Here is a 22464-nt window from a genome sequence, read left to right as displayed (position 1 = left end):
AGATACCCCATCACTATTGATCAAGTACACAACTCCCAGAGAATTAGAAGTCAGAGTTGCTCTTATGGTTCCTCCAGTCATAGACCTGTCAAAACACAATTTTAGCTTAATCATGCTGCAGTAAGCCTGAAGCACTAGAGATTAAAAGCTTAACATCACACCAAATGATTGCCTAGAAGACCAATCACATGAAAATAAATTAATAGACATCATAGCCTCATCAAAGAGAAGAAATGTATCAAGCTTAGGTTCCTCAGACAAATTATACAGAAGCATTAATTTGAATGCTATGACTTAATCTACTCGACGTATTTAATACTATATTTGAAAGCAGTGACTTGATCAACCTCATTTGAAAACACTTCAGTGGTCTCCAACTCTGGAAACACACTAGAAATTGTAGCAATTAACAACCCTAACTTTTACTAACATAAGTTGTGGAATCACTGGTAGAAAAGCATTGCAAGCTCCATATTACAAATCATGCACAGTCCCAATCTTCTTTTTTTTTTTTTAAATAGTACAAATAATTTTGAATTACTCCTGGCATTAAAACTGATCTATATTAAGATATGACATTTCAAGGACTAGTGTACGTGCCCCTTTTCTGGCTTCACTTAGTTCATATCACACCATCAGGCATCCTAAAGGACTGAAGATTTTTCAGAGCTGCCAAGGACAGTTAGCAGCGTGCCTCACTGACTGAAACACACACACAGTTCTTTTGTGCTTTTAGAAATATTCTCTCTACTCTAAATTAAATTACGTTAATTCTAATCACAAACAAACACTTAAGGATTAGATTCAAAGTAATACCAGTATGTAGCTGGTCTAGCACTTGTTTTTCCTTATTGATATTCAGTCAAGTCCTCTTTTCATTGGAAAGATCAACTTAACTCACCGGAGGATTTTTAAATGCCTATTCTTCAAAGTATGCCAGTTGTTTTGTTATTTTCAGGACTGATAAAGGCACTGGGAAGAATGCATAGACATTCTCTTATAGAAAAAGGAAAGAATTCTGCTTATTTTTATGAGCCAATGGCTCAGAAAGGGCTGTTAGATGGGAGATAATAATTAAGAAGAGCACCAAGAAAGCAAAGATGAAGCAAACGAATCTGACATACCATGGGAAGGGGAAAGAAGAAAAAACCTTATTAACCTATTGACTCAAGGGAAGGTGGGGATGGAGAGGCAAAATACTGACTGACAAACCAGCCAAACCAGGATTACTTTAATACTGAATTGCAGGTATTCTTGGGCAAAAAAGATCAGGGGCATACATGCCCCTAAGATGGAAACATTATGATAGCAAAACCAGCCGAAAAGCTAATACAAATTCTGTTGTTCAAATATGAGTTCATTTTGTAGATAATTAAAGAATCCACTGGAATTAATAAGTCATGGTACCAAGAGAAACTGAGATGAAAATCAGAATACGATTAGAGCGATGGCAGCAGGCAGAACAGTCAAACACTCAACACTGAAGCTCATGCACCAGAAGCCACTTCTAGATCATAGTAGATATTATCAGGTAGATACAGAGCGAAGAAAGCAGAAGTGAAAAACTACAGCAGGGAAGTCTACACGAGTCATAACATCTGTATTTAGAGGTGCCTAATACTCAAGAAATACCATGCTTCCAACAAAAACAAGGTTTTCAGAGGGAACAGAGATATTTCTCTCCACCTCTGGTTCTTGCTTCCCTGTTCAGTGAGAGCTAGAGGTGATCAACAGTCTATATACACTTTGGTAAAAGGGAGAGGGATTTCATCCTATGGAACTACACAAGGTACCTAAGACTTCAGAGACAGCTTTTGTAGAACTACTGGAAAAGGAAACTATAGCACTGACCGGCTTCTACTACAGAATTAAAAAGCCTGCTGATTCAATGGTACTTACACAAGATATCTAGCAGGCTGCTAAGTTTTGTTGCTGCTTTCCTCAAAAAATTGCATTTTTATATGTATTTCAAGTAAAAAGCTTCCAGTTAACTGTGGTTTTGCATTGCACTATGTAAAATTAAGGTCTACAGCAATACAAAGGCAAAATTTTATACACAAAGACACAAAATTTTATACACAACCATCAATCAACAAATGGTCTCTTATCTAACTTCAGTAACGGGCACTAGATTCGATTCCTCTCTTACATAAACATCTATGCCTTTTCCAACAAGACAGAAAAATACCAATCCTGGTTTAAAATGGCTGAGATAGAAAAGATAACTGACCCCCAATCACCCAAATCTAAGCCAATACGCTAATGGATGATTTGGGGACAAAGTACTGACTATCATTAGCATTTCAATTTCTCAGGGACACATGTAAGATGACTAAAGTTGTTCAAGCTTTTGCTGCTGTACACGTCAGACAACAATACTATTTTTGTAAATTTTCTGAGTAATTGTGTAGAATTTGAAGAAGTTAGTTTGATGTGAAATTACAATGAAGAAATGCAAATCATTAACTCACATCAGTGTCAGAAATCAGATATTACACATATAGTGGAAGTTGAGGACAGGCAGCGTCCACACAGACACTAGCAAACTGCGGTAAACCAGCAAAACCACAAGGATTTGGGGAAGCTGTATAATTACGATTCCCAGGTGTTTTCACTAACGTGTGCCTCAGACTACAGCTTGCATTCTGGAAACAAACCCACATTCGAAATCACCTTCAGTTTGTATTTTTCTCCTTCATCTCTCAAAGCAAAAGTAACAGTGGGAAGAAAAATACTACTGCAACAAAACCACGCATTCTGTTTCCATCAAGTCTGAAGAACTGAAAGCAAGAATTCTCTCCAGTGGTATACCAGCAAACAGGCAAGAGTCTCAAAGACTGGTCTTTGAAAGAGTTTTAGTGTTTTGGAGCGTCGGATCGCCTTCCAAGATGGGTACCAAACATTACGCTTGCACCTGAAAGGTGAGCTGGAGATCCGAAGCCTGGGATTTTAATGATATCTGCCCAGCTCCAGCAGGTAAACATCAATGTAATGACCCTTGGGCAGTGGTAATTTGCATCACAGCTACTGGCTGACCAGCAGGCACAGCAGCAGTTCCACTCCTGTGTTGCAGGCAGTTCTCTCGGAGAAAGCACATATCTACATAAAGAAAGGGAGTGATAAGACCCCTCCATCTTTTTTATTTTTTTTGTTAAGCTGTGAAACTGTGAAAAATTCATTTTCTATAAGATATTTTTAAAAGCTTCATTCTTCAGCTGCAAACTGACATTTTGCAGTGGAATATATTTTTGTACTGTCTAGAAATTCATTTTTTCACATTTCTCCCCAGAGGCAATGCCATCCGTGAAAATTATAACTGTGCCAGTGACATTACAGTGTTAAACAAGCAGCTTTTTCATAACTAAATGCTAAGTTTAAAGGGAAGTAACTCTTCTCAATGGGCAAGTTTGTATTATGGTTAAAAGGAAACAAGTCCCACCTATCCAGAAACCTTAGAGTTAGCTTAACTTGCTTTTCAATTTTTGCTGCTTCTAATCCCTGTCTTGCTCTGTTATTCAAGAGAATATAAGTCTGGTTTTGCTATTCAGGCCATTTGTGTCTCCTTCAGTCTTCAAAGGCTCCAGCACAATTAGTGTTATGAGGACTGCACAGTTGCATATCATCCACCAGGAGTGATCCAGTGCCTGCAGCAAAACAGCAAGATAGAAGTGCAAAAATTCTTGCAGCTTTACCTGCAAGTCTGTACAGGGGACAGCTTTAAATAAAAAACATAAGCCTGAATGTGCTGGATTGCTTCTTGCTTTCCTTCTGCTGCCACACTCGCCTCCCATTCTGCTCAAGCAGCCAAGCCATAAGAAGAGAAGTGGAGAAGAGCTGTTCTTACGTTCCTGCAGGTGCCATCCAAAGCAAACTAGGGGAGGCAGAACTGCTAATACTTGCACATGTGCAGGCTCTTCAGAAGAGACGACTTGGGGCAGCCTGGATTTTGACTGCGCTGTTTCTATTTTGCGGACACACATGGTGGAAACATAACAAGGGCACATGACAGATACCCAAAGACTGGGTTTTATTCCAGGCTTTGTTTCTAAACCTTTGCACAAACTGTGGGCAAGTTACTTTGTGTCTCTGTGGTTCTGACCCATATTACACACCAAAATGTAATATTTCGGGCTCCTTTATTTACAAGTTTAAAATTGCATTACAAAGAGTGATAGATGAGTGTAACATAATACCCTAACTGATCTGCTTCACAAGAAAAAAGTAGATCCCAAGAGAGTATGAAAGACCACAGGCGCTTGTCACACCAGATTGTAGAGGTGATTTTAAGAGCAAAAGTAGATATATGCACAATTTGATGCATATTCTGTCATTTCAAACTGAGGTTGTGCATAATTTGATCTATATATTGCCTTTTCAAGCAGAGGATATGTACACAACCATCTTATTCCTGTAAGCTTAAAATAAAAAAGAAAAATCTTAACAGTAATATCCTTCCAGTAGCCTAATGCATTTTAATATTTTAAATCAGTGGTTTTGACTTGAGAGCTCTGTAGACACATTTATCATTCAGCTGTGCAACCGTACTATAAACTGTCAACTCTTCATCACTGTCCACTTTGACAAATTACTCTCACAACAGTATTTCCAAGTTATCCTTAGCAGCCAACACACCTCATAAATCCACATCATTGTAGTGTTATTAGTATTTCATTTCATGCTTGCATTCGCAAACATTTAAGCTTTCAACCTCTGCTGCTGGGCATTAATCATGGAATTAATCACAGGATTAAGAATGCCAAATTTAAACTCAAGGTTAATAACATGCTCACCCAATATTAGTTTTACATTCTGTCATGGGAGAACACTTTAAAAAAAGTACAAGACCCTTGTCTGAAGTTCCCAAATATAAACACAGAGTAATTGTACTGTTGTTCCATTATGAAATGAGAAGTTGCCCAAATTCAATATTGCTGCTTAAAGAAAAATTTCAAATCCTTAGACCCTTGAAGAAAAAAAAAAAAAAAAAAAAAAGCATTTGGCCTCTCTAAATCTGCTTGCATTTTGAGCTGAAAGATCAATTATGAAAAAACTAACAGCATCAACTGAGTTTCCAAAACTGATGATCAGAGAAGATTGTCACAGAAAATACTGCAATTTAACAGAAATACAAAATAATAAATGTCATGCAAGAATATTAGATTCTCACATTCAGTTGACATGTATCCTCATTTTTAAGATACATCTGCATTAAAAACATGAAGCACCATCTGCTTGACAGAATACTACTGCGCAAACGTAACTCCACTGATGCTAAAACATAACCTTTTTAGTAGAAACTCAGATCAACTTCAGATGATTATGAAACCATATCTCTAGCTTCTATGATAAATAACAGGATAAATAATATAGTCATCCTCTATCTTTTCCTTCCCCAGCTTTATAGCCCATAAATAAATCAACACTTGGTAATTGCAATGGAATGAGTCAAATTTGTGCTTCAATTCAGCCTTTTTTATTTCTTCAGATACGTGTTTTGGATATGCATTTAACTACTACTGCTGCTTAAAGCAATGCCCCAACAACTGCAATGACAGTCAACTGAGTAAATTAGCAGAAACTGCTTTCATTACAACTGAGTTACTTATATAATACTTACTGTTTTAATCCCAGATACATAATTTAAAAACCCAGCCTCTCCCCCCAAATCCTGCAGAGAGTACACAATTAATGCTACTTTGCAGTTCTGCAACCACATTAGCTCTCGCAGTTCTTTACACGCAGTAAGCCACTAGATACCAATACTACTCCCAAGATCAGTTGCCCTAAGTTATCAAAATTTTACTAATAAGAAAGAAGAGGTCAAGTGCCAATATATCTGCAATTTCATTCAAACACGTGACTTTTAGGTTTTTTTGTTTTCCGTTAACAGTCTCTGCAATTCATGAACAGTATCCAAGCAGGAAGCGGCCATGCTTCTTAGGAGGATGTACCCTCTAGTTCTGCTTTCCAAATTTTACATCCCAAGTGCCTCCCTATTACTACCTCAGGAGCCACATAGAAAGCAACAGAAGAAGTGTTCAGAGGCAAGGATTTATGACTGAATTCATACTTCAGTTAAACAGGATACCTAGTGTGCACTCCCTGCACAGTTCCTGTTTACATCACTTCAGTTATAAACATTAGAATTCTCCAGGCTAGGAACACCTGGAGGACTTATGAACAATAGCAACACACTTCATAATAGTTCTGCTTTAATAGCTTTCTCCTCTTTATAGAATTTTTCTGAAGTTATGATTTCTTCTGAGAAAAGTTTGCCAATAGTTACCAAAAATACTGAGGCACTATGATATTCCCCTTCTGCAGATTAAAAGATTACTGACCTCACTGAGGTAAATAAAAAAGGAGCATGTGGACCCATCTACACCGTAACTTGCGTAACAGGGATCCGATCGCCACATATCTCTCATCCACTGTAACAGAAGAAAAACATAGTGTGTTAGGTTTAAGTACTATGTAATAACTCTATACTGTTTCTCACTGAACTCAGGAATAACAGGGGAAAGCTGCAAGTGACTATACCCAACCAGATAAAAATCACAAATAACAAAAAAGGAATTTCATTAATATTTTGCAACATAATGCATCTCTGCATTCAGCTACGTTGGGGAAGTAACTACATAACAAACGTGAGCACAGTTCATACAAACTGGTAGCTGGGCAAGCAGAGGCAAATATCAAAAGGAAAATATAATCAGGATCCAGACATATGGGTGTGGCTGGAGCCGACTGCATTGCCCCCCCGTGTTACACTTGCTCTGGAATTTAACAGATCATTTCAGCTACCAAGATAGAAATCTGCCTGATTCTGCCAAGAATCTGCCATTTCTGCAGATGCAATTCATTTAAATTCATATTTTAATATTCAAATAATGTATTACATAGCCACTATGCAGCCAGTTTGTCAAAACGGATCAAAACACAGACTAGAGATTTAACAGAAGTTTTGGTGGTTGGTTTTTGTTGTTGTTGTTGTTGTTGGGGTTTTTTTTAATACTATTGTCTAAGAATTTTATTTAGAGAGAAAAAAGGCAAGATAATTCACATATACTTTGTTAGTTATTTGTGTTCACTTTCAGAAATAAGTTGTAATACTTGGTAATGATATTTAAGTGTCCAGCAATTTTACTTTTGTCCCCCACTACTGAAACAGTATCCTTATATTTCAAATGCATCTTGGGGAAAAAAAAAAAAAACAAAACCCTCCATCTCTGCAAGTTTTGGGCTTTGGTTGGGGTTGGTTTTTTTTCTTCTTCTCCAATAAAAGTCTGATGGCTTTCAATATTTGGCCTTTCCAACTGCATTATTAGTAAAATATAGGATTTATGCAGAATCAACTGCGAACCCCAAAGTTCTGGTTGCATGCTTAGTGCAGTGCCTAGCTTGTAAGCAGAAGAGGCAGAATGCTTTTAACAGAAAAGGGGAAGGGAGGAACCACAGAGAGCTGGTGGCAAAGAGGGGAAAGAAGTGTAAACCAATGTCTTGCTGAAACAGAGAAAGGACTGGAGCGAGGTACAGACAGAATCCCAGTCCTGGGGTAGGGGAATGCCAAATGACTCATACTGGGGAAGAAAACAGGGCTTTTCAAAAAGGAGAAGAAAGTTTCTGAATAACAAGACAGCGTTCAAATAATAAAGGCATTTTAATATAATATGGCATTTTATGCCTGTCTTAACAAGATGCCACGTTACTTCTCTGCAGCAGTAGCATTAAAGGCTTGAGGTGAGCAGTGCTGTAGTGACACACACTACTAAATATCCTCTTTTCTTTTTTGAGCCAGTTGTTCTTGTTTTATGCCATTGTCTTAGTAGTGACCTCTTGCAACATATGTTCTGTTTTTAACAGAACACACATAATAAGATTAAAAACAGTTCAGTTACCTTTATTTTCCCTTCACAGTGAGGAAAACCATCCATAGGAGGCAATTCGCACTGTTCTTGGGCTCCATTTATGAGATCTAAAGAGAAACATAGACCATAGCTGAATTTCATTTTACAGTTCTGACAGATAGCCTAATGAATCCTTCCTGTTATTTTCATGAATTCACAATCCAGACTGACTGGAGAATCCTACTGTGTAGTATTTGTTATAACATTAAAACCCAGTGTGGTCTTTTTTGACTATAGAAGAAAATGGTTGCATAGATTTCAATTCTGACTTGCAGGAAAAGTGCTGAATTACAAAAACTGGTCTATCAAGACTTAAAAATTAAGCTAATCCATACTGAAAATAATAAAAAGCAAAATATCTTCCTAATCAAAGTGTGCTTAAAACTACTAAATTGCAACAATTTGTTTCCGATTGTCAAACATTTGTTAAGATGTACATTGCTCTTAAACATAAACCCTAGATTTTTCAAGATCTCTTATCACTTTATCAAATACCCATAATCTGCAACTCGGCATCAGATACATGACCCAATTAATAAATGTTGCAATATGATCTAAATTTACAACTGAGTAGCACTACATCACATCTCATGAGCAAAATTTCCTATGGTCTCCCAGGAATTTTTTTTCTTTTTTGCCTATTTTAATATTTTATCATTCTAGATTTTTGCAACACATTAAAGAGTGTAATACAGAGCAACACTTCTAGCCCATGAGCCAAGGAAAAAGGAGCAGTTTTAAAGGACATTACCACATCAACTCCAGGATGGGACTTTCTTCTAAAAACTTGGAAGAACCCTCTAACACGGGCCTTTAAGGCAAGAAAAATGATTAACGTGGTGGAGAGATTCTTGCCAAAGGCAGTGGAGGATAAGGTTTTCAATTCAGGTAGGTCATCCCAGAGTTATCTAAATTATACCTGCATCATTTCTGGCTTTTCCCACAGGCAAGAATCAAGATCATTAAAGCCAGCCATCCATCAACCTAGGAACACTTCATGCTATGGCAGATATAGTGCACAGCTTCACCCAGAATATGCTAACTAGAGATCTCAGGAAAAAAACAAACAAACAAACAAGGCTGCAGCACTAGAATAGAGCAGGGACAAGATCAGTGGATAAAAGTTAGAACATTGTATTACATACAAAAAAACCACCTCCTGATTTATCCGAATATTTTCCATTTTTTTTGCAAATAGTTTCCTTTCAAGATAAAAACTTAAATGTGAGTGAAGCATTGCAAAATGGAGTGGATAGGGAAAGAAGAATCATCCCAGGAAGACGACACTTATTTGGCAGTCTCTGCAGCAGCAGTAGTTTGACAAACTGAGCTGTACTGCCAATGACAATAACACTGAAGCACAGCAGTTTTTAAGATGACTTTGTAATTTCTAATCAATAAGCACTTTCAAAATATTCTCCCTTATCATCTTACAGTCCTTATAGGATTCTTGCAGACTAGACCACTGACATCTATGGATCTGATTTCTGCTCCAAGTAAGAACATACAGAGCATGCATACAGAAACCAACAATTTAAAAGTATGTTCTAAATTCAGCCAGCACAGCTAGATAACAGTGGGACTTTTTGCTTTACTACAGTTCAGGAATCAGACTTTCCACTGGAATCACACTGAAATCAGTGCTTGAGTTCAAACAGTAACAAACCCACCTCAAACCGAAAAGAGGCATGGTTAAAATGATAGCAATTTTCAGTAATCAATAGAATGCCATTAGAAGAGCCTTATGGTCTGAACTATGGGCTTTTTTTCCCCCCTTTTTTTTTGTTTTTAAAAAACCTCATAAACCTGAATACAAAATAAGTACAGAGCTTTTCATAAGGCATGTCAAATTCAGATCTTCCTAAAACATAAAAGGCATCTTAAATCTGTGATATAACATCAGAAATGCAGTTCAACTGCAGGGAAAGTTCAACTTTCAGCATCATACAGAACTTAGGATTGAAAATCCTGAATGTCTGGGCAATGTTAGTCAATCAAACCAGTCTTCCCATCAATTTCAGTTGCATTTGGACAAGTTATACTTGCCAGGCTCAAAGGTTTTTTTGGTTCCCCCCCATCACTATTATATATAGAACCAACCAATTGTAGCTAGCAATTTTCAGAAAGAGACGAGACAATTATTAGACCCTTAAAGAGAACATATTATTAACAGCATTCAACATGTATTTCCACATACCTTTTCCACTACAAGAATGCTTTCTTAAGGGGTCTTCTAACTCAAGCTAACTATGCTATCATATGACTGCCTTCCAGTTCAGAAGGTTAGTCAAGCAAACCCTCTCTTCTTCTGAAGTCCCTTTAAGTACAGGGTAATACATAAACACAAGCTGTGATTCTTTGTTTTACAGCATAAACATCTAGTGTGCCAAGTTTATCACTTATATCCTGTTGCATTTTAATGGGTATCTCGTGACCTGTCAAAGAAAGGAAGGATGGAGAAAAAACCCCATAAGATACAGAGAATGGCCTCATTTTTGGTAGATACACAACTATAGTCTAGATACCTGTTTGCTTTTGTCATATGTAAACACATTTTCTACATGCAAGTGTGCTCTTGTAGATGGGCAGTGATCTTTGCTACTGTTATTGTTCAAAAGGTTTTACAGGATCCCTGTGTTTGCAAAATCTACTTGCAAGAATAAAAATTGCCCTGTTACAACAGTCACGTATTGCACCCATCGTACACTTCAACAGCTTGGATCAGCTGTGGCAGTACTGCATACAGATACTTTCCAAGCAGAAAGCCAACTCTGCCAGCAGTCCCTGTTCCTGCCCATTCCAAGAAGTAAAAAGCAAGGGCCAGATGTTTATGTCAGCACAAGCTACAGATTTTCTCAAGGCTTCTGGTCTCCCCTGTGGCCAGCTGCACTAGGGCTTTTCCAGAGCAGGCCCACTCTTTACTCTTCCACTGGGATGATTTACATACAAACAGCATACTGATCCCCCCGGGATAATCTATATCTATAGGGAACACAGAACACTACCAACGCCCACCTTTATCACCTCTAACCATGTTAAATTGCTTGGAGAAGTATTAATGCCTCTAGCAGTATTTCCAAGAGTACCTGACATCTTTCCCCCTCCTTGCCAGCAACAGTAAACGCTCCTAGGTTTTACCTTCCTCAAAAATGATAACACCTTTTTTCCACCATTACAGACTCTGAAGATGCTTCACATGCCCACCAGCTTCCCACTCCATCTTCCCACTCAGCCTTACCATGGATCGATCCCAAACACCTATATCAACTTTCACTTGCTTCATTCACAGCTCCTAATCAGGTAATAGCATAGCGAAGGGAATTCTATAACACTTGAATATAAACTGCAAACTGAAACAATTTACATAAAGCATTATCCAGAGCAGAACAAAATGTAGCAATATATGCATACAAGACAAAATGAACGTGAAAGAACAGGAGAAGCAATAGAGAAAAGCAACTCTCTTCCATCTGAGTACTCCCTAGGCAAGCAATCTTTCCTTCCTGCCTGCAAATAGGAAGCTAGCTGATGTAATCGGACTGGAAACACATCTACATCAAGAAGAGTTGTCCAAAGCAACACACCTCCTGCAGAAATGAGCAAGTCTTGAACATACTGGTTTCCACACAGAAGCCTGAGAATTAAATGCAAAAGTCTGAATTCACTTGTGAATAATGTTGATGGTTCCAGTCAACTACTACTTGCAGTGAAGCCGTACCCTTTCTTCTTGACCACAGTCAGTGTGAGTTCTAGGTCGAGAAACATCCCTCCCAACTTTTTTCTTCCTTAATGATCAGAACCTGTATGAAGAATTACACTTCAGCTCCTCCAGCTGCTCACTACTAACTAGGCATGCAGGATGTGCTGGAGCCTGTTGGTAACAGCTGGTAGCCTGTGGGCAAGAAAAAGGCTCCCTTCCCCATCATTGCTAAACTAGCGGTTCTGAACTATAGTTATAAACATAGGAAACATCCTTGTAAAATATCTAAAGTCAAGGAAGCTGTGACCAGCCTCTTTAAATACAAAGTCATAGCTAGAAATTAACACTCCAGCTTGCCCTCAAAAAACCATGCTGCACAGCTGGACCAGCAGAAGCAGCAAGGGTTGGACAGTATTCCCTAGCCTGGCTCTACCTCAGTGCCGGCCCACGCTACCAAATCCGCTCACTCCCTTTTTCGTTCACAGGCTTCGATCGCCCACGCTAACTAGGAGCTGGCTCTTCTTAAACAGGAATCCAGAGGTGAACAAATCTTGCCTATCCCATGGACAGCTGGGACCAACCTCAACCAGATACCAGCAATTTACACTTTTGAATGGATCACAAAGACAGGGGAGATGAAGCAAGTGGAACCCTGGGGATGCTGATCTACACCTCGGGGTCTTCCAAAGCATGAAAAGCAAGTATTAAAATACAATTCAAGAGTTCAGAGTTTCTTCATCATTTGGAGATGACGAAAAAACCCAAACTCAATCTTATGAAGATTCTTATTAGAAAGGTCTGGATAGAAGTATTATGGTGTTACCAAATTCATGTCAGATAGTTCTTTCCTGAAGGGAGAAAATATATTATTAAGCCAGACATTAAAGTTACTTTTGTTGGAAAATTGTATTTGAGAAACCACAAGGTTTTTTTATCCTTAATTAGGATTTATGTAATTTAAAAATGCAAGTTCCGAGATCTCTTTTCCTAGACAAAACTTAGAAGTTACAGCCAAAAAAGTTAGAAATACAGCAACTGTCAAGTCAGTACAAAGCAACACTAGTTAATACAAACACTTTTTTCTCTTAAGCTTTGTGAGCCATGATATTAATTTCTGTTCTACAGACACCTAAGTGTTTTTGAAGTCATGCACAGCTTATTTCCTCTTGACTGCTGCTGTGCAAAGACATAATTATCAAACATTTATCTCATATGATGTTACCTTAAAAGTCAATGCATTGACAAATTGAAAAAATGAATGTGAGCATATTATAAACCTGAGAGCACACAGTTGTTACAGATCATCCTGGAAAAAATGGAAAATATTGATAAAACACCAAGCAACTCCAGATTTCAAAAAAATTCTTTAAATACAGTGCTCTGTTCGTGAGGTCCTGGGATATTCAATATATAGCTAACTAAAACTCCATCCCCCATGTTTAGAAAGGAGCCATATGTTCACTTTGTAAATGTCTGTGGCTGTTTAAAGATATACAGCTCTGCATCAAAGATCGTTAGTGCACAGCAGGTGAAACTGAACTTGTGAACAATCATCAGTTATTTCAGTGCAAAGTCTGGCACCTTAGCACGAATGACTCGGCAGATTTAAGCTAAGCCACCTAACCCTGCACTAGAAAAGATAACTCTCCCTTGTTGCTCTACATGAGCAACTATACTGGCTAAGTCCCAGGCCTTTGACACCGCTCTCTTTAAACACCAGGTCACAAGTACAGCTCTTCATCATCCCCAGCAATTAAACTCCACGTCCGCAGGTTTTGTTTATTTTAGTGAAGGTCTACAACACCCAAGGGAGAATTACGTGGTTAAAAGCACAATCTGTGATATGGAATTGATATTTCGTTTGCTTCCTAGTTACTCTTTTAACAAAACAGTAAAAATAAGCAATAGTTAGAGTGTTACATACATATTTTTTCCCTTTCCTGTATTGCACATCCTTCAAATAATGTGCTTTGTAACAGGCTAAATTTTTCTCCATCAGACAGTTAGGAAGTCTAGAAATGATCCACTAAGACAGTAAGCTGAATAGCAGTTATAATTACTTACTCACTAGTGGTTGTTGTTTGATAGGTATTCTATTTGTCAAAAAAGTTTTAAAATAGCAATATTGGTTAAAGCAAATGAAAAAGCCACAATCCTATTGAAATTGCAAACTGTGACCCCAGCAGCCTATCTAGTCTGCTAAGGACCAACTCTTCATTCTTCAGGGAATGGAAATATCTTAAGAATTTAACATGACACAAACATCTATGTACTCTGGAACCCTGAGGCTAAAACACAGATTTTTTAGACTGGTGCAAAAAAGCATATTAGAATATCTTTTGATCACAAATAGCACAGAAAACAGCTCAACTCAAAGTGTTTCCCATCAGCAGATCTCATAAAATCAGGAACCTCCTTAGTATTAAAAGGACAGAGTAATCATATCCGATCAAGTCTATTCACCAATTTTATCTCTATTTGTTCTCTTTCTGGTTTTGATCATTAAATGAAAGTACTATTCTTACTTTAATTCATGGAACCCTTCTCTTGTTTCTATTTCAGTCCTGAAATCTGGTATCTGTGGTTAGACACAACACTGTAGTTAAGGCTGGTTTAGTTTGTGTAAGGTCTCCTTTCCCTTCTCCCACTAATTAACACATTCTCCAATTAATTCACATTTTTCATCTCCAGCTGGTAAGATTTCTTTAAAGAGAGAATTTGCACCGTGAGCTGAAAGCACTATCAACATATTCAATGACATGAGCTAAAGGTTTCAAGATTTTAAATGCAGAGCACAAAATGCTTTCTACTAACGTTTTAGAAACTTCAGTAGCAAAGCATTGGTATGATTTAAAGAAAATTAACTTTTCTACTGCTAGTCCATCCTCACACCAGCTGTGTTGCTGTGTTCCATTAATGCTACTGAAATCAATGCAGTGTTAGGAGAATTCAAGTAGTAGTCAAGTGGTTAATCAAAATGCAGCCCAGGGGACCACTAACAGCCCCCTTCAGCATTACTAACACAGCTTAGCAATGCAGTGGAAAACATTCACGTGTGGTCTTCCGCACAGTCACTACACTGTGCTGCAACAGCGAGGCTTGAAAACACACAATTCTCCCCAGCTCCACGCTACTGCCTTTGTGGGAGGCAAATGGACAGCAAAATGGGGAAAACTGCTTAGTATTATATACAGTAAAACTGCTTGGTATTATATACAGCGTGGAAAAAGAATACAATGGGTAAGGCACAATAAATGTGAGTCAAAGCAAAGCATTACCCTGAGAAAGCTGTAATCTTGGCCATTAGAACCAGCGCAGCCCACATCCTATTACATCCAGTACACACTGACATGCCGTGGGCACAAGTTTTTAAGGCATGACCGTACAGAACACGGTACGTACTATGTTAACTGAAGAAAAGCCTGCTGTAGTCCTCTTAAGACAGGAGGACAGCTTCAGTAATCCATAATAATATGCAATATCTTAGCTTTTTTAATCTAGCTGGTCTCTGCAAGCACAGAACTACGGGGTGAATTATGGTTGCAGACTGTTAAAACTCACGAGGCTGTTATATGTGCAACAAAGTTCATCGGAAAGAGAGCTAGGGCAACAAATCAGTTGATCATGAAGTTACCTGAGTCTTCCTCCCCACCTAAAAGGCTTCAGTGTGTCAGCCCCAAGTCTTTAGGAAGGACATGGAAATACCATGACAAAGGTCCTTCTCACCATAGTAACGTTAAAAAAAAAAAAAAAAGCCTGCTTGCAGCATTGCCAAAGCTGACTTGTCAGCCTGCCTTGCTACATATTCACAAAGGATGCTAGATATCTGACAGGCATCCAAGCCATCATGTCTTAGATGACAAGTAAATACTGAATCTGCATCTTAATGAGTGACTTTAAAGATGTTAACACTAAAGTTGTTAAAAGAGAACTCAACAGCCAATACAGCAGAAGTAGTTAATGCATAAGGCAGAAAAGCTACGGAAACTTTGAACAGATACACCAAAAATACTCTCCCTCAGTGAGCAGCGCTACATACAGCAACCTGATACCTACCTGTTCTTAGTCTTAGAAAGAGTTCTGCAAGTATCAGCTATGTACAAGGGGGGCGTGGAGGACAATTCGACGTGAACCTTCACTTGCTCATTTTTATGGGATCAAAGACACACAATTAACATCTTCCAAAGTGACACTTTTCAAGGCAAAAGAACATTTTTGTAAACAACCAGTCTGGCACAGTTTTCAGCGCAATTGTAGTATCTGAGGTGTTAGATGGTTACCCTTATAAAAAATTTAGCTTTTCGCTGAACAAGCACAGTAGAGCGATGACAATGGCCTCAGAGCACCGTGGCCCTTACTTTAAATCAACATTTTTATTTTTAAAAAATTGGTTTGCAACATGCATATTCAGTATTAATACCGCTATTATTTAGTAGTGTTTTAAAGCCTGAGGAATTGAAACGGTTTCCTTATAGCTTGCTTAAATCAGGTTTTTCCCATAGCTGCCAGAACACAGCAAGAGTTCACAATTTAGGGGGGGAAAAAAACAAACAAACCCCCAAAAAACCCTAACAACCACCAACCCCAAAACAAAGCCCAAACCAAACCCAGCCCACAACCCACAAACCCCACACCCCCTGCTTACCAAAAAAATCACATGAAAAAAACAGAGGACTGATTCTTTGATCATGTTTGTGCAAGCAGATTGCCCTATCTGATGAAATATGCTTACTGCAATACTGTCCCACAAAAATCAAAGATTTCTTTCATAGTTATCTTAGAAAAGCATAACTGTTAAAAGCCAAGTTGCCTAAACCAAACTGATCTTGTGCCAGTCACATGGAACCAAGGCTTCAGCTATAACAGAAGCAGCCATGTAGACAAGCTCTGTGTGAAAGTGCCATGGTTTCGTATTTCCCCATTTCCATTTAATCATCACGAAAACATCAGCTTAAGATTTACCTAGGGTGTTATTTGTGGCAGTGACTCAAAGCTTCCTGTTCTAAAGGCTGATGAAAACTCTTACCTGCTAGGCACCCAAGGTTTACATTAATACTTTCTCATGTGTATGGAAATATATTACTTCCCACAAATGTAGAAAGGATGGCTACCAAATATCTTAAGAGCTTTTCAGATACAACTTGGATAAATAAAGACAGAGGAGAGAGAGAGAAGGAAAGAGGACTTTATGGCTTCTGAAACCAATCAGCTGAAGCTTTATAAGCATCTTTATTAACAATTCACTCTTTCATAAATGAAATGGAGGTTCTGAAAAAGCAGTTGAAAATTGTCAGTATCAAAATAACTAGATAGTTTGATGGTTTTGAGGAATGAAGAAGAAAAAGGAAAGTATGCTTATGATTATACACATGGATTTAAAGGGGGGGAGGGGAAGTAACACCTAACCTCCCACTCAGGCTACCCAAGGTGCTCCATTGGCTTTGCTTTTTAGCATAACCTATGCAGGCTCACCCTCTAGCAGAGGTGCCATCCTCAGCTCCTTTGGGATTAGCATTGAAGATATTTGTGATACTAAGATGCTCTATTATCTTTTCACACAATGCAAAAGAGAAGAGAAGCTGTTTTGCTCTTGGGCTTCCCTCAATGAAGGATTCTGCAAAACTAACTTCAGAGGAAGAAACCAGGTGCAGTACCACACTACAAACATTAAACCTAAACACACTGAGGTATGAATACACAGTACAGTCTACATATAAATCAACAACGCTAGTTGCCTGAGAGTCTGAAAAGGAAGAGGGATATTTCTGGTCTCTAAATGGGAACTAAAAAATGAATCGAATAAAAGTTTGAGTTCACCTACTTCAGAGACAGCTGAGTTGCAGTCCTCACTAAATCCTCAACATTTCCTCCTACCAACTGTTATCACCTTCTTATTATGAACGAGCATAATCCAGATGGATTTTCTTCAGATCCTTTTATCTGCCAAAAACTCTACACACCACCACAGAGCGATATTTTCCGTTGCAGATTTCACCACTGCCACCTCAGTTCTACACCACGCTTGACAGCCAGAGGTGGAACAATTAAAAAAAAAAAAAAAAAAAAAAAAAAAAGGCCACTTTTCTCCATGTCTCATCAAATAAGGAGTGTAACTGATGAAGAGACCTTTGTAAAGTGATGAATAACTTTATTTCCAAACAGTCCCCACATTTTAAACAGAGTCATATTCCTAAGATGTCTGCACGTCTGCCCAAAGTACAATTATAAATCTTGGTTGAAGAATATGTTTTACTTATGCTAGGTAATCTCCAAATACCAGCATATCTCAGGTTTCAGTATGGTAAGGAAGAGACTACTCTACTGAAAAAGTCATGGGCTCTGTACCAAGTAATACCTATCACATAAATCGCTTGGTCAGGCTACAGTGGTCAAAGCACAGGCTAAAAATTGATCAAAACTGTTTTTAGGAAGCCACAAACATTTCTATTAGGCTATTACAAGGCATAAATAGCCACGATGGCTACTGTTTGGCCAGAGATTATTCAACTTCTGGCTGTATTAAAAAGCCTAAAATGTAGATTTTTTTTTTTTTCCGAGCCGCTAAACAGTTTGATTATTTCCCATGCCGGTGCCTCCTTTTTCCTTTGCTGACAGGCTCTTTTGGAGTGGATATTGCTCATTCCTTCATGAAGTAATTTATAAAAGATTATCTTAGCATAATCCTCCAGGTTGTAACATGTCCCGGTCCAGCGTTTATCTGGACCTCCCCAGAGTCTGCAGCTCACATTGCCTAACACCTTCCACAGTCAGAATACATTCTGTTTTGTTGAATACAGTTTTTTTAAAAAACCCTTTGATAGCCAGGTACTTCCCTAATGTTTTTTTTCTTTTCCTCAAGAAACGGTCCTACTTCATCTTTCTGCTACTGGTGCTATCATTTATTCACCAGGACAACCTACAGAAGTTGCTGATAAAAGTTTTAGAAGACGTTTAGTAGCCCTTCAAATGACATCCTGACTACAAACAGTAGTTACAGTTGTTTTAAAAGAGGCTACAAAACTCAGTATTATTAGCTCTTTTCTCATCCTTACAGTTCAGAGGAAATTTTTCATCTGTAAGGCTGCAAAGCCTGTGTATTCCTTTATTAACACTGTCATCGAGTTACAGGCAACTGCTGCCCACTGGCACGGAGCAGATCTGTTCCTTAGGGGAACAAACTACTCAAATTTATCGGCCCAGGCAGCTGCAGCGACCACTCGCAAAGTCTGGATATCTATGTCCCCAAAAGAATATCAAAAATATCAAAAAGTACATAGAAGATTTTTTTTTTTCTCCATTAGAAAGAAGGATGATAGATTCCGTGTTGCAGTATCAAGGGACTGTGGTAACTGAAGGTGGTTTTAGCTCAAATGTAGCTCACTAGAATTAACTCTGCAAGTGTTTTAATTATAAGTAAGAACTTCCCTGGACCAACAGACATTTTGCCATCAAGATGTACACTGGGCAAAAATTAAATACCCTCTGACCTCAGTTCATTGAGAAACATCAGCATTTTAAACAAACTGATTTTTCAACCACTTCGCAACTGACAACCATTTCTCACCATACATTCTCTTCATTGTTACCTGGATTACTTACATAGTCACATTCGAACTCATATCTGAGCTAAGCTAAAAACAGTGTATATATGAACTGAAGAAAATATCCATACGTTCTAATACTATATATATTCCCTTTTTATACTGTTATTCTAGTTGTCTATACAGAAAAGGTGGATAGGAGTGGAATTTTTTTTTTTTAAATCCGTATCTGGTCCAATTGCCAGTGTCCTTAATCTCAAAGAAAAGACTTTTTCAATCCATAAATCTGAGTCATGGTCACACACCAGTTGTATTTATTAAAGTCACATAAAAACATCCATAACCTGGACTGATTTCAATAACTTGACCCCGCAACTAAACCAGGACTCTTGTATTACCACGATCCACCTGTAGTATATGGATACTGTTCTTAGGACTGCTTTCTGAATACAGCAATGTACCTAATAAAAGAAAATTGCACTTGCAGAGAGGCTTTGGGAGGAGAAATGTTGACTCATCATCACCATCTCTGTTCTTCCTAGTTTGCAGATAAAGAATACTACTTTTTTTTCACGGAAGTGTTACTGATACTTAAAATACACAATGAAGAAAAGCCCATAGCACAATCAGATTGATGAATCTAGCCTGCCATGATAGTCTGAAATTATAAGAAAAATATTATATTTTGCTCTTGAGTTTGTGTCCAGTCATAGTCAGCAATAAGGATGAATATTTACAGTATAATTGCCTTCCTGACATTCTATTACGTCTTATCACTTGTATCTACTCAGGTAGTATATAACAGACAGTAAACTTTACACAAGGTCAGTGAGGACAAAATGCAGATTTCAGGATTATTACTACTATTTACTACCAAGGTTTACAAGCAGTGTCAACAGGTGCTAAGGTGCAGCTTAAGCCTGCATGAAGCTTCACTTATTTCAGAAAGACTTTCCAAAGATAAAGGGACATGGTTACACAGATTGTAGAATCAGGTCTCAGTGTACTGTGATCGCTCAATCCAAAAATAATAAATGCATGAAGTAGCTCCACTGGAAGCAAGACTCTTCTAGGAAAGTCTGCTAATGACACTGCACAGTTGCTCTGATGAATGAGGCTATAAAAAGATTAATTTACTTCAGAGTTTTAAACAGCATCTCCAAGGCAAAACAGAATTGCAAAAAAATAAACTCAGGAAATCTTTAAAAAACATTACTAAAAATATTAAACATGATGTTGTTAGGATGCTCCATAAATATTAGGGTTGTCCAGACAGAAAGAGTGAAATTACTAACAATAACTAACATTAATTTGTCTAAATTCAGCATTAAAATATTACAGCTGATAAAGAGAGAAACAGTAATCCTAACATGTTTGCTTTCTGTGATCACTTCATAGTGTGACAGCTGAATAAACTATTATAAAGAAAACAATGGAAGTATCATGTATTTGTATACATACATGTTTCGGCTCCAGTAAAATGACAAACTGTTGGGTAACAAAATGCCTTCTCTACAACAATTTTCAGATTATCTCAGTTGCTCTAGCACAATAAAACAGGATGCTGTTGAAATATTACAGACAACACCAACACTGTAGCTGGTATTGTAATCACAATGTTTACTCACCTAGCTTATTTTCTGAACAATTCCTTCCTACAGAGAAGATATTTATATTATGATTTTACTGGAATCATATGGCTTCCAGAGTTTGCTACTGTCAGGAAAGTGCTATGAAGACAGAAGTAGAAACAAGTTTTTCATTTCCATTTGGCTGCCTCTGATCAGATGAATTTCCACTGATTGCTTCCAATGGATGAATAGTAGGCACTTTAATACAAGGATTAGCTTCAAGCTCTATTCTACCTATTGGTACTATCCAGCCTGGAGATACCTGAACAGTAACATTATCCAAACACGACCAGAACAATACATTACTCAAACCTTAAGAAACCGTTTCCTAAAGTTTTTTCTGTTGTTGCTGTTTAATATAGTTGCTTCAGATATTTTAAACTTAGTGTACCAAGAGTCAAAGGTAGAAAACGGAAGCTCTAATAAGACATAGTGTTCTCTGCCACAGAGTAAGCCTCAGGCAGCAAAGAGCTATGTAAACACCACAAACTGAAAACCCCTACCAAGCTCCTTAAATGTTGCTCGTGGTACTAAAATTGTGAATCTAGCAAACTCCAAGAATAACAAACAAAATTCAATTCACCCTAAGAACTGATGCTAGATGCTTCCTAGTCAGATAAGAACAATGATCCTTTGCCTATAAATGTATAAACAACAACATGAGTATGCTTCTTCCAATTATCTGCAAATCTGTTGAAAGAACAGCATCAAGTCTCTCTTTTGTCCAGCTACAAAAAGAAAATATACAGGGATGTTTTTAATTTTATATATAGCCCAGAAACTATAACAATACTGTACTAGCTCACTTTCCATCGAAGTGGCAGATTTTCCAACAAAGATCTTGTGTTGTATTCCTTGTGGTGGCAATGTGGCTCACCCTATTAGTAGTCTGCAGGTGCTATACCTCCTCAGTTACTTGTTTCTAATCTGCCTTCAGTCTAACCAAGATGATAGAGACACGACAAAATAAATGGTACCACAAGGCAAGCAGTAGGGCTGCCACACGTGCAAAGGGCTGTTGTAAATGCCTATAAGCATATTTTTACTACGTGGCAAGAGACACAAGGGTCTGTCTCACCAAGAGATTATATGCCTTTAACATCCTGGTACAGACAAATGCAGTTAGGACAGAGCAGCTGACACAGCAGCTCTGCTGGTATACTGTACTCACATAATCACTTGTACATCTGTTCTCCCAGACTTCCTTTCAGTGGTATTACCCTACCAAAGGTAGCATCTGCTTCTCTGTTTTGACAAATTTAAGAGGGGAACATCCTCTCAACAGAACTATTTATTTTTACAGGAAACCCAAGCACAGGCAAGACTTAGGAGCACAGCTGTCAACCTATTTACCAAGTTGCCCTAACTCTTCTGCTCTGCTTCCTTTTTGGGACTGCAAAGATCACTAGCAGGGAAGGTTCAGACCTTCCTATGAGTCAGGACAGCCAGTATCTGTTTAGACTTGGTGGCAGAGCAAAATGCAGGGCAATAGATGAGGCAGTATAGACAACAAGATTTATTCAGTGTACCAACCACATTCACAGCTGAGAACACTAGAGGAACTGAGACACGAAGGTGAAGAGGCCAGCAAGGCATTCTACTACCACAGGATCACCCAAATGCTTTGAGAAGTTGTAAGGGTAGCAAACAGTTCATTCACTGAAGACAAAATTAATTACTTCAAA

General features: G+C 38.1%; 1 protein-coding gene across 4 annotated transcripts in view; it reads right to left on the bottom strand.

Moving 5' to 3' along the window:
* MGAT5 (alpha-1,6-mannosylglycoprotein 6-beta-N-acetylglucosaminyltransferase) overlaps positions 1–22464 on the bottom strand; it is a 131635-nt gene that overhangs the window by 55147 nt on the left and 54024 nt on the right. For all 4 annotated transcript variants that reach the window (XM_087731579.1, XM_087731576.1, XM_087731578.1 and 1 more), the window contains exons 4-5: positions 7899–7975; positions 6342–6431 (exon numbers count right to left, since the gene is read on the bottom strand). In XM_087731579.1, coding sequence (XP_087587705.1) covers positions 6342–6431; positions 7899–7975 — 167 coding nt within the window. The remainder of the gene's footprint in view (positions 1–6341; positions 6432–7898; positions 7976–22464) is intronic.

This window comes from Nipponia nippon, unplaced genomic scaffold (genome assembly GCF_047370975.1).
Source record: "Nipponia nippon isolate SJK-2023a ecotype South Korea unplaced genomic scaffold, ASM4737097v1 scaffold_5, whole genome shotgun sequence".
NCBI classification, from domain to species: domain Eukaryota; kingdom Metazoa; phylum Chordata; class Aves; order Pelecaniformes; family Threskiornithidae; genus Nipponia; species Nipponia nippon.
Note: the sequence above shows the minus strand (reverse complement) of the source record. Positions and strands in the feature narration are given on the sequence as shown.